Below are 13362 nucleotides of genomic sequence, written 5' to 3'. Positions count from 1 at the left end.
AAATATCCAATTAAAGTGTGTGTTGAAATCTTCCTTTCCAAAGCATTCTGAAACTGATTTCAGATGTGACAAGCAAGATTTGCTGAGTGCCAACTGGAATTTTTCTGCACACTGGAAAACCCTTGGTGGCTCCAGATCAGATGGGAGCTACTCTGCAGCAGGAAACTGTGACCTGCAGACATGTAGCAAGAAGTGTCTTTAAATAAACTAAAACGCTTTACAATGACACAGGAAAATAGTTATTAAGTAGCACCTGGCAACTCTGAATTCAATATTTAGAAGCTTACGGAAATAAAAATATTTTTAAAAGGTAAATCTTTTTGACTCATGAAATCTAAATGTATTGGGCATGCACAAACTTCAGGAAAGGCTTTCCAGGTCTGGCTAAATTTTGTCATTTTTAGTATTGTTATGCTTTTCTAGAAGGAGGTAAAGACAAATGCTGAGATAGAGAGGAACTTAGACTATCTGAGCAAATTAGCTTAAAGTCTGAATTGTAGAACTTGGAAAAATGACGTCTAATTCTTTTCAAGAACTAATGGGTGATTTAACCCAGTCTCGTAGACTTCGTGAAATCTTGGGGTTAAAACAGCACTTAGTCTGAGATCATTTTACAGTTGAAAAATGTGGGATCATAGAAGCCAAGTGAGGTGTTCCATAGAGCCCTAGTTAGTGACAGCAAGTTAGTGACAGGCGTGATGAGAAGAGGCACTGAACTCCCAGCCTAGCTCCGTTCCATCAGCTCAGCTCCCCAAGGACCCTTACAATGAACAGCAAAAAACATCTGTAGTGGTCACACAAAGTTAATACTAATTTTGCTACGTGTTCAGAAAGAACTTATTTCTTTCACTTCAAGTAGGTTAAATTTCTTCCTAAAGTCTTTTCATGTTATTTATTCATTTAGAGGTAAAATAATGGTATGTGTTCACCCTCATCTAAAGGATAACAAATTAATGGAATCTAGAGTGATGAAGTTTCTTTCTATTTAGAATTCAAGCAACGACAGTGATACTCAGAAAGCAGCTCTCATGTCACCTGGGGCTTTGTGTGTGTCAGTGTGAGGATTAAATGAGTTATTAACACACGGAAAATAATTGGGCACAGTGAATACTGGCAATGACAGATCATAATGTAGTTGCTGTGGTCCTTTGGGATGACTATGAATGTCTAAATGAGGATTTATATTACTCTGGCTCAGCTACAAGTGTGATGGAGGGAACTAGGTCTTAAATAACATTGCTGTCCAATGGAAATATAATGTGAGCCATACATGGAATTTTAAGTTGTCTTGTAGCCACGTTACAAAAGTAAAGAGAAACAAGTGAAATTAATTTTAACGTTTTAACCCAATGTATACAAAATTATAATTTCAATATAATTTTAAAAGTATTAGTGAGATATTTTATTTATTTATTTATTTATTTTATTTATTATTTTTTTGCGGTACGCGGGCCTCTCACTGTTGTGGCCTCTCCCGTTGCGGAGCACAGGCTCTGGACGTGCAGGCTCAGCGGCCATGGCTCACGGGCCCAGCCGCTCTGCAGCATGTGGGATCTTCCCAGACCGGGGCACAAACCCACGTCCCCTGCATCGGCAGGCGGACTCTCAACCACTGCGCCACCAGGGAAGCCCTAGTGAGATATTTTACATTCTTTTTTTTTCCATACTGTCTTTGAGATCCCATGTATACATTATCTTTATAGTCCATCTCAACTCAGACCGGCCCAGTTTCAAGTCCTCAATGGCCACGTGTGGTTGGGGCTCTGTGTTGGACAGAGCTGCTCTAGTCCTATGTACACGTGAGCCCGGTTTCCTCCTTTCTGAAGGTGCACGTGTTTTCTCTTGGCTCTTTCCTCCTTGCTATAAGATCAGTACCCATCATGGTGAAATAGAAATATGTTATACATTTAAATTTGTGCACATAGGCAAGACCTGAATTGAATGTTTGGCTCACTCTAAAAACAGTTCACTTAAAAAGCAATAGAGGGCTTCCCTGGTGGTGCAGTGGATGAGAGTCCGCCTGCCGATGCAGGGGACACGGGTTCGTGCCCCGGTCCAGGAGGATCCCACATGCCGCAGAGCGGCTGGGCCCGTGGGCCATGGCCGCTGAGCCTGCGTGTCTGGAGCCTGTGCTCCACAATGGGAGAGGCCACAGCAGTGAGAGGCCCGCGTACCGCAAAGAAAAAAAAAAAAGGCAATAGAATATTTATTTTTCTTGGATTGGTTTATTTATATTTCAGTAAGTTGTGGCTAACTATATTGTCAAAGTAGAGGGAGGTTTATTTTTTATTTCTTTACTTTGATAGGGAAAAGCTTTGCTGACATGAAAAATACTTAGGTTTACCTTTGTTAAAGTGCTTTGTTGATTTATGATTCGTGATTTATTTACTAGTTCAGTAACTATTAATTGTTTCATGTTGCCTGAAAGTATGATTCTAATACTGAAGAGTTTGGTAGCTGGACAGAAGAATACACGTCTTACAACTATAACTTAAGACTCCTTATCAAGGACATTATCAAAGGCCTTACAGTAGAAGGAAACCCCATATTGCTCTACATAGTGGGAAACAACTCTACATATTGCTCTACATAGTGGGAAACAACTACAAAGAGATGTGCTGAAAGCTACATAAATAATTGTTAATCAGATGGGAACTTCTGTGTTACTTCTGAAAATTATAGGATATAAAGTAAAATAATAGGGTTCGCATCACTTATTTTGAAATTTTAAAATATTAGTCTGGATCTGTTCTCAAATGTTAGTCTGCATTTAGTGTCAGGTTACCTGACACATCAAGCAGGACACACAATTTTCTCTCGTAAGTTTAATCATGAGGCTATGGGAACTTGGAGTTGAATTCATGCTTTGTGACTCAATGTGTAAATGAACTAAATATTCCAGGCCTTAACTTTCTTATCGGCAAATGCGGAAGAGTAACAAGAGCTAAAAGTGTAGGAGCACGTAACACCCACTGACACTGGGCTCGACACCTTACTTGCTGTAATTCATCGAATTCTCATTACCCCCAGGTCCCGTGTTGTGGGCACTATCCTATTTCCATTTTACACATGAGGGGGTCGAATTTGCCCAAGATCACAAAGCCAGCAGTGGAGCCATCATTCAAGCCCAGGCAGGAGCTCCTGAGGGAACTGCCTTGATAATTGAACTTACAGGGAGAAACAGAGGTTAAACAGAATTACTTAGAGGCATCTTTAAACATATCTTTAAAAAAAACCCCACTCTTTCTGTTTAGAAGTTCTTATACAGGTTCGCTAAGATATTAGACTGTTCTGCAGTATTCCACAAAACCAAGCCCATCACTAACTTTAAGAAATAAAACCGGAAGCATGGAAGACTTCCTGATGAAGTGACGAGGTTGGTCCCTGGAAGAGAAATGGGGAGGACCTGAGTTGAATGAGAGTTTGACTGAATTGCCTCTGAGGTTCCCTAAAGCCCTGGCCTTCAGTGACTCTGGGTGAATGTCTGGGGTTGAAGGGTGGAGTTCCTGTGCCCTTATTTGGGGTCCACAAAGCCCAAGCCAGGCAATGGCAGTTCATGAGTAAGAAGAATATGTGGTGATAGCTGTTGAGATAAGGTAGTTCAATGAAGTTCTGCAAAGAAGCCTCTGACTGAGAACAGAACTCTTAGTTCAAGCGCAAGTCTGTGCAGAATGGACTAGCTCATGGTGAAAAATTTCCGTCTTTATCTTGTTCTTTTTGGAATTTAATTGCCTTTGGAATCAGTAAAAATTAAACCATGGCTATAGATGTTTGATGACATGCAGTGCAGACAGTTCCAAATTTTGGAGAGGAAAAGGGGAAGGCAGAAAGAAGAAAGGTAGAGGGAATGGGGGCGGAGGGAGGGAGGGAGAGAGAGAGAGAGAGAGAGAGGAGATATAATAGCAGGAAAACAAAATGTGGCTATCAAGGCAAGAATGAAGCCTTTGTTAGGGCAGTCTGCTACAGCACTGAGATAATGATGGCTGAGATGGCTCAAATAACTCCCCTATTTGCCCTTGGGGTTAAGCTGGCTTTCAGTGTTGGAAAGAGGACCCAAGAGAAAAGTCTGAAATGTTTATTTTAGCAGAAGTGTTAATCTTCTTGGGAGAAGGCAAAGCCACCAAATGCAAGGATTACCACTGAGCGTGATCTGGGCAACAAAGTCGCGAGGCAAGTGGTCCTCCAGTTAATGCACAATTCCTGAGCTCTCTGTTACAAGTGGTGGAGACATTTCTATCAGTGAGCAGTGGATCTGTCTTCCCAGAGAGTACTGTGACTCAGCTAAATGGACTGCAGGCAAGATTTAAGAAAGGTGTTTCTCTTGGCTTTATTTATACTAGATTTTGAAAACAGCAACATATGCTTTCTGTTTTTCCAGTGAATTTCAAACACTTCGTAATGAGTGTGTTCCTTATAGCAAATGTTCATTGTGTGACCAGGTAAATGGAATCATGTCACGCTGGAAGTAAAGAGGCTATGGTCTCCTTCTCATCAGGGAAAAAGCAAACAAGGGGAAAAAATGTTAGGTTTGGTCCCTCATGGTCAGTGCCTCAGAACTGTTCAATGGTTATTCACCACTCGCCCAAGACAAACCGTTTATTGGCTGAGATTACAAAACTAGCATTCTGTGTCCCTGCCCTTAGTATGGGTATTAAAAAATCCCCAATAGATCCAAATCTGATGCCAAGTGGAGGGAAGAGTCACCTGAATAAGGACTGTGAATGATGTCACTGTGTGAATGACAGCTTTTTCCTTCCTTCCTTTCCTTCTAGAGCTAAGGCCTCCCCTCCCCCAAATGCCCTGTTCTCAGGGTGCCTATCACAGTAATCCCATACCTATCTGTGCGTTTCTGACTGGGTAACTGAAGCAATATTTCCACTAAAGAATGAGGGGTTCTGAACATTGTCTCACAGTCCCTGGCATATAGCAGAAGACATTCACAAGCATTTCTTACCACGAGTGAGTGGAAATAAGTGATTGTTGATTGAAAGTTCAATATTTGAGAATTTGTCGATTTTTTTTTTCCCATAGTGGCTCCCAAAATAGGGGAAGGGAAAGTTTGGAAACAAATCCAATACTCATGAAAATCACAGACAATAATTTGGATGGATAACAAATTTCTAGATCCCAAAGGATAGAGATACGGTGGTAATATAAGCCAAATTTAAAAAGATGAAATACTCAACCCTGCACTTTCAAGATGGGGGAGAAACGACTTAACAGCAGCAGGTGTAAATATAGCTAAGATTTCCCTCGGCTTTATTCCGTGAGTGCCAGAAAGGTGAAGGCAATTCTAGGTGCATTTTCTATGCTTCAATAGAAGCATACAAAAGAAGAAGAAGAAGAAGAAAGGAAGCAATAATTTCATTCCATTTTGAGGTGACATCCTGAGGGCAACCAGTTGATGAAGAGATGCAGGAGGGTGGTAATTTTAGAAACCTTGGTTCAAGAGGAATTTGGTTAGTTTTAGTGCAGGCAGAGAGAGGGCTGGAGAGCACTAGAGAAATACGTAAAGGGCTGTTACGTGGACCAGATGGATTACACATACTCTGGTGGCTCCAGCAGACGAAACCAGAAGCAGTATATAGAAATCGTAAAAAGACAGGTTTTAGTTCAGTGTAAGAAAGAACTGTCTAGCAGAGCTCCGCCTCTAGGAGCATGGAGGAGTAGATTTCTTAAGTCAGGTATATTCAACAAGAGGCTGCGTGGCCCATGACTGAATATGTCCTAGTGGGTTAATCTAGTGGGTCGCCAAGGTCCCTTCTAACTCTGTGGCTGTGATTCTCTTGCCATGTTGTAAAACAAAGCCAACTGGCACGAAAGTAGAGGAATACAGTTCAGTAACAAAGGACCGGCCTTGAATATCCTTCATCTTCACCAGGGCCTGAAGGGCAAAGCAGTTAGGCAGCTGTCCGAGGTGCTGGATGGAGTGGCCTGTGTGGGCAGTTCTACTTCTCTGTTTTTCAGTTTGTTTTAATGCCTTCTGGGTTTTCAGCTTTTCTTCTTCTTATATAAATCTATTACCCCCCCCCACACGTGTGTGCATGCACACACACACACACACACCAGGACTTAGTTAAAAGCAAAGACAGAAATATGTAGGCAATGTGTAAAAGAGCTGAACTACACTACTGCCTGGGGCTTCTCTGCCCTGTCCCAGGAGCAAACGAATCCATTTCCTTTTCAAAGGTTAGACTTGGTACCTGAAGTTGGACTGTTTGACGGGACTGACATTTAGAGTAGCTAAACGTCTCTGAAGTGTTAGGTAGACCCAGGAACACTGTGAGGGTGATCAACCTGTCCTGTCCTCTATTCTCTATTTGTGCAGCCTTTCCTATGTTACCTGATTTTTTTCGCCCTTCGTTTTTCCCACTCCCCAGATGGAAGCGATAATAGCATCAGTCCTTAGGCGTATGAAAATGAAGTAACTTAACGCATGTCAAGAAGTTACAACTATGTGTAATATCTTTGGTGACAGATGATTACTAGACTTATCTTAGTGATCATTTTGAAATGTATAGAAATATCAAATCACTATGTTATACCAAGAACTAGTGTTATAGGTCAATTATACTTCTAAAACAAACAAGCAAACTCATAGTAAAAGGGTACAAATTTGTGGTTATCAGAGGCTTGTTGTGGGGGGAGGGGTGATTGGATGAAGGTGGTCAAAAGGTACTAATTTCTACTACATGATAAATATTGATAAGTGCTAGGGATGCAATGCACAGCATGATAGATAAAATAACACAGCCGTATGTTATATATGAAAGTTAAGAGAGTAAATCTTAAGATTTCTCATCACAATGGAAACATTTTTTTCTACTTTTATTTTGTGTGTACTGAAATGATGGATGCTCACTTACCTTATTGTGGTGCTCATTTCATGATATATGTAAGTCAAATCACTATGCTATATACCTTAAACATACACAGTGCTATATGTTAGTTATATCCTAATAAAACTGGAAGAAAAAATAAAAAAAAATAAAAAAAAAAGAAGTTACAACTATACCACGTGCACAGACAGCAAATATTAGTGTCATTATATACCGTGTTTGGGATCCTCAGATTTGATAATTTGCTAGAGGGACTCACAGGACCCGGAAACGTAGCTACACTCACAGTTAAGGTTTCTTATAGCACAAGGATACAGATTAAAATCAGCAAAGGAAAAACGTGCACTGGGTGGAGTTCAGGTACACTGGACCACTTGCAAGCTTCCAGTTTTCCTCCCGTGCAGCCACACAGAGAGAGCTCAGTTCTCTCAGCAATGACGTGTGACAACACATGCACAGTGTCACCAACCAGGGAAACTCACCCATGCCTTGATGCCCAGGGTTTTGGGTTTTATTGGGGTGGGGGGGGTGTCCGTCACATAGGCATGCAGAGCGTGTGTGACTGACCTTAGCCACTCGGTCTTCAACTCCTCCACCTTCCCCAACAAGAGGTCCAACTGACAGGGTGTGACCCAAAGCTCAGGCATATAAAAATAGGCATTCACCATAAATCACATTGTTTGCATAAACCATTGAGGCATGGCCCAAAGTCTCAAGCATACAAAGACACTTTATCAGTCAGGATACTCCAAGGGTTCAGAAGAACCAGTCAAGGGACAGTCCTGAAGACGTTTGGAATGTGGAGGGTTTGGGCAACTCAGGCCTACTGACTTAACCATTTACTGCACATATATGTAAATCTTGCTTATTTGAACAACCCAATTCAACCATTTTCTTAATGTTTGGAATGGCTTTTTTTTTTTTTTTTTTTTAGTATGTGAACGTTTATTGAATGTCTACTGTGTGCATAGCTCTTATAATCTTCTCTCTATAAAGCTAGAAAATAGGGCTTCCCTGGTGGTGCAGTGGTTGAGAGTCCGCCGGCCGATGCAGGGGACACGGGTTCGTGCCCCGGTCCAGGAAGATCCCACATGCCGCGCAGCGGCTAGGCCCGTGAGCCATGGCCGCTGAGCCTGCGTGTCCGGAGCCTGTGCTCCGCAACGGGAGAGGCCACAGCAGTGAGAGGCCGGCGTACCATACATACATACATACATAAATAAATAAAGCTAGAAAATAATTTCAGTTTCAATCCATGTTATAAGCACAGGAACTTGTTATTACTCTAGTATAAAAGGACACACCAGAAACTAAGATCACTGCCATTTCTGCAATAATGGTGGTAACAGAATGCTCCATAAATTTTGACTACAAGTACATGTCACGTGCTTTAGGTATAGTATTAGTTTTAGTCCTTCTCAACAACTCTGGAAGGTAGGTAACAGCTCTGCTTTACAGGTGAGACAATAAAGGTCCAGGGTTCTAACAACTCCCCCAAGACTCCTCAGTCAGTAAGGGGTCAAGAATACATTGACCATCTGATTCCAAATCTCATGGCCTTAACATCATACATGATAGTTTCCTATGACCTTGAGAAACAAAGGCTCTCAAAAATACTTTGAAACATTAAAAATCCAACAAAATTTATGAGACTTTATACATCTCAAGATCCACAGAATGTTTAGACAAGGGGGCAGAGTTGTGGCTAGAACACGTGTTCATTTTACCAAAAGAAGAGATTCCTGCAAAGAAGATTCCACGATGCCTCGCTCCCTAAAAATGTCGTGTAGAAGACACAAAAGCAAGGAAAACAGAGATACAAAAGGGGGGAGAAGTTATATAGCTATTTTGAGTGTCTTGGTTAGTAAGGGGGACATAAAGTCTGAATGCCCTACAAGATTCCAAAATGGCTGACACCATGACTTATTTATAATCATATCTTTTTCCTTCCCGTTATTAGATCTCAGTCTGTGGTAGAAGCTGGGACCCTGAAACATGAGGACAAGGGAGAGAATGAGAACACTCAGCCACTCCTGGCTCTGGACTGAACCCTGAGCCAGCCTGTGCTCCGGACATCGCCCGCCCTCAGTGGTATTGGCCACCAGGAAGCACATGTGCAACTGACCCCACGATGCGTGCGTTCGGCTCGACACAAGGGCCTCCTCTCCTGCCACCCAGTAATGACTGTCACCAGCCATTGGTCTAAGCAGCCAAAGTTGAACAAAGACTTGAGAGATGCTTTTTTTTCCAGTGAGGGAATTGGAGGATGAAGCAAGGCAGTTATGGAAACAAGATTCCCCCCATCCCATATTTATAGTATTAAGTGAATTGAAAAGAGAAAAACTAAATTTGATGCACACACTTCATTAGGATAAGGATTTTTCTGAGGCTTTGCAGAGACTCTGTCCAGTTTTTGCAATTTAAGATTAAGTGCATTTCCAAGTAGATACATAAGAATTAAACTGTGCAGACACAATTGTCAAGTTTAATGTAGTGCAAAGCCCCAGGACAATAGTATCTCCAGTGATTTCCATTCCTATATTGAAATATTTTCTTGACCTCATCACCAGCATCAAATTTCAAATTGTTCAGCCTAAGAGCACGTTCTCGTAGGTCTGGCTATTTGCAGAGCTTGTTTTTTTTTTTTTTTGATATCCTGCAAAAATGATTTTGATATCACATCTTTGATCAGGCCACCAGCTGATTATCATGGGCTAATTTTAAACAAGGACACAAATTGAAAGATGACTATTTCATCTTAGCAATGTGACTTCCCACAGGAGATGTGTGTCTCTAGAGGGTGGGGGGGTCTCATTGAAAATACATGTCACTGATTAATGAATCCATTCAAGTTGCCTCACTTGGGTCACTACAGAAAAGAAAAGTGCTACAAAAGCATCACACCACTCCCCATGTCCCCTCACCTCCTCTTGCAACCAGTTAAAGGTGTGGAGAAAGGGCCTGGCTGTTGCTGAGAGGGTAGGTATCAATCATGGAGGAAGACCCTTAAGGATGGTGAAATATGAAAGAACTGAAAATAAGAGAAGACCAGGAATGCAGGATGAAATGCCAAAGATCACTTTATTTCTTTGTTTATTATCCTTAGAAATGGAGTCCCCAGCTATCCATTCAAAGGAAATTAGATAAAAAATAAGCAGGTATCATAAGATATGATATCCTTACTTGTGCCATGTTTCCCAAAACCAGGTGTATGTTTTTACCTATCTCTTATTCTCCCAGCCATCTGCACGACATGGGCCTTCATTAGTATGACCAGTTGGTGCTCAATGTCAAATAAAAAATATTTTAGTTGATAATGAGCAGTAAAATATGATTTTACATGTTAAGTACTTGGGAGGGTTAATTTGTTGGCTACAAAATTCAAAGGAAAGAGGTGATTCAACTGGCCATAATCACCCTCGATAGATACTGAACTTAATCATTTATTACATCTCTTTCTCAATGGATCTAGTGTTTTAATTTTTTTCTACTGGTTGAAAATAATAACAGAAGTGGTTTTTGTATTCCACCCTTGAAATAAAATTGAAAGAGAATTTAAAATATTTCTCAACCAATGGCATCACAGTATAAATAAAACCAATCCATTTTGTGTAGACATTTCAAATAACAAAAAAATAAGATTGGTAGAAATAATTCTACCAATGCAATGACTGAAACACTTTTCTTACATACCACAACACAGGGAAGAAAGATGAAGAATTAAAGCAAATTAGAAAACCCATTTTATTACTTGAGTTTATAAAACAGTTGTGGGATCCAGGATTTCAAATGCTACTGGAGTCTATTATTGCCACCATCCTGCAGCAGTAATAGTTCTGTCTTTCCAACCGGCAATATTTAGAATCCTCCTGCAGTGACCCGATTTTAAATACCATACTATAATTACTAACTTAAGAGCTAGTTTTTACTCTATTCCATGATTTCATTAAATGAATCTATGATGGTTCAACAGTGACAACTTACACTTTGAATTTCTTTATGTGTATGCAATATACATACAAGAACCAAATTCAGTAAGTGACATGAATGTTACCACATGAACACTAGATTGTATTGTTCTTTGTCAGCCATTTCTTCTGTTCAATAAATACTGAAGGACACAAATGTTTTTTTATTTTTCAAGAGTTTCCTTTTTCTTCTGGATTTCAGTAATTAATTTTGATATTTTTCCTCACATGCTTCTTCATCTATTTTAGTGAGATTTTTCAACATTGGCAAAACAGAAGGAAAGAGGGCAAATATTTTACAAACTCTTTGACTGGAAGCTGAAGTCCTTAAAGACAAGCAAAGGGGCTTCATTTCAATATTAAAGAAGGTTTTCTAAATAAGATAAAGAAAGCATCCTTCTTTGTCCTTCAATGGGAAAGAAAGCACAAGTGTTTTTTCCACCTGCGAATGAAAGCTGGTAACGTATGTGTCATTTCTCCAGCAGTTTTGTTCATATTGGCTTAAAATTCAGTGCATGAATATCATTACATTCTTATAGCTAACATTTCTAGTTAGCTTTGACTTAAAAAACACAAAATTTAATGCATCAATATTCCACTAAATTAATGACGTGGTCATCTTTGGAACGAGTAGGCAACTGTTCTTTCTATGCAGTAGGAAATTTTAAAGCTAAACTATCAATAATAATTGCCATCTCAAAGTGAAGCTTAAATGGCAGAAGTTTCTCAAGCCAGGGAGATGTCAGAGTCCTCCAAACAATTTCAAAGAGGACAGCAATTTTTACATCCTACACGCAGGACAGAGATCCTGGCATTCTTGGTCTTCCACTCTGCCATCCTTCATAATTTTACAAAATTTTGATGGGAATCCTTTCAACGACCTCATCACTCACAAGAATCCACAATAGAAAACACTCTGGATTCCAGCCTTGTTTCACATAGACGCTAAGGGACCAGGAGCCAGGTGTCCTAGCAGCCCCCTATCTACCTGATCCCAAGAGAAAATTTTCACTTGGAGAAATTTTACTTTTTGTTTTGTAACGCCTAGTGCTTGACATTAAAAAAAATTTACGTGCGTCATTCTTATAACTCATTACAAAATGACTCCAAGTCCTTCTTCAGTGTAAAAAGTTCCTCTTAGAAAGAAATACCATTTTGACAGTATCTCCACCATTCACATAGCGAGGAAAGAAATTAAGACACCAGCTCTCAATGATGACAAAAAAGCAAAGAGACTCAATGGGTAGGGAGCAGTACGGTTCATGAGACATTGGCATAATTATGGTCTTTCTCCTTTGTATTAGGAAAATAGAATCGTTTTTTCATATGAGTGCCTTTTACTAAAAATAATTAAAAGAGGGACGTATGAGTTCACCAGGAAAGTTACGATTAAGCAAAACTAAAGCGTTTATACAGCTTGTCATTAAACTCAACAAAAAAGTACTGGTGTGTGATGACAAAATCATCCTGCTACCCTAGAAAAATATAATTGCATAGAAAAATTACAAACTAAAGCAATCCATTCATAGTTTCTACATATACTCTCATTTACACACATTTTGCCTCTTCTCAGTAGAAAAAATATCTTTGGCTGGCAAGGTAGAAGCTATCATGGGTTCACCTGGAATACAGGCATCAGATGGGGGCTGTCATGGATGAAAAACCGCAGGTATTTTCTAACAGAATTGCAGCGAGGCATATATTCCCTTTAGTGTCATCCAACCCTCGGAGGAGGTTTAGAATTTTTCAGGCTGCAAGTCAAGGGAATTAAGGGCTGTGGTGTTTGAACGTCTGTGCCCACATCCAAGGTGACTGAACCAGAAAGGCAGCCTCTCTCCAGCGTGTCCTGAGCCTGCGCAAAATGCTAAATCGCAGGAAGGCTGCGTCTCTGGTGGGGTGTCAGCTCGGGGTGCCACACATCCACGATGAAGATCAGCCGGAAAGACGTGGCGTCCTGCCACACCTCATGCTCAAAGGAGTCATCAAAGATGAGCACCTTGCCTTCCTCCCATGTCCTGGAACAGAAAAGCATGGAAGCTCGTGATTCAGATGCCTGAGGATCAATCCACGTCTGTGATCAGGAAGCCTCTCTCATGATAACCTGTGCAGTAGGACCAGGTAAGTGAAACACAGGATGTGTTCTTTCCTCGGTGATTAAGAAAGAATTTCAGGATTCTTACCATGAACATCAACTTGCATGCTCAGCACTGAAGGTATACACAAGGCAGGAGACTGGTGATAAGGGTAAACTTTTTCTTGGTACAAACCTAGGCAAGGCTTGTCTAGTCGGGTGAGCACTCAAAAGTGTGCCCCAGTGGCTCATTCCCAAGGTGACCTCCCAGTCAATGGCTCCATGGTATCCTCCCTGGCATTTCAGAGATCGGTGTGGAAGTACAGACAGTGACTGGGTCTCAGGCATTTTGCTGTCCCATAGGCATGGTGTCTGTGCATCTCCAAATGATTCTCTTTTCAACCCATTCCATTTGTTACAGTTCCACTTTATGAAAGGGCGGATTGTTTATACTTCTAACGTTATACGCTGTGCAAGTGGGCTATCC

The 13362-nt window shown here is 40.7% G+C and overlaps 2 protein-coding genes across 5 annotated transcripts in view; one reads left to right on the top strand and one right to left on the bottom strand.

Annotated features, from left to right (window-relative positions):
* Positions 1–8884, top strand: part of CLVS1 (clavesin 1) — a gene marked incomplete at both ends in the record, with an annotated part of 139040 nt that extends 130156 nt beyond the window's left edge. Inside the window, one exon of the mRNA XM_082601147.1 lies at positions 8797–8884. Coding sequence (XP_082457273.1) covers positions 8797–8884 — 88 coding nt within the window. The remainder of the gene's footprint in view (positions 1–8796) is intronic.
* ASPH (aspartate beta-hydroxylase) overlaps positions 1–13362 on the bottom strand; it is a 230196-nt gene that overhangs the window by 1890 nt on the left and 214944 nt on the right. For 3 of the 4 annotated variants that reach the window (XM_082601143.1, XM_082601142.1, XM_082601144.1), the window contains one exon: positions 9899–12819. The exons of the other annotated variant lie outside the window; for it this stretch is intronic. In XM_082601143.1, the coding sequence (XP_082457269.1) occupies positions 12669–12819 (151 nt within the window). In that variant the 3' untranslated portion in view covers positions 9899–12668. Of the gene's footprint in view, positions 1–9898; positions 12820–13362 lie in introns of those variants that run through there. 4 annotated transcript variants of the gene reach the window in all.

The sequence above is a fragment of the Mesoplodon mirus genome (assembly GCF_964341445.2).
Source record: "Mesoplodon mirus genome assembly, chromosome: 16".
In the NCBI taxonomy this organism is placed as follows: Eukaryota; Metazoa; Chordata; class Mammalia; order Artiodactyla; family Ziphiidae; genus Mesoplodon; species Mesoplodon mirus.
This window is presented reverse-complemented; position numbering and strand designations above follow the sequence as displayed.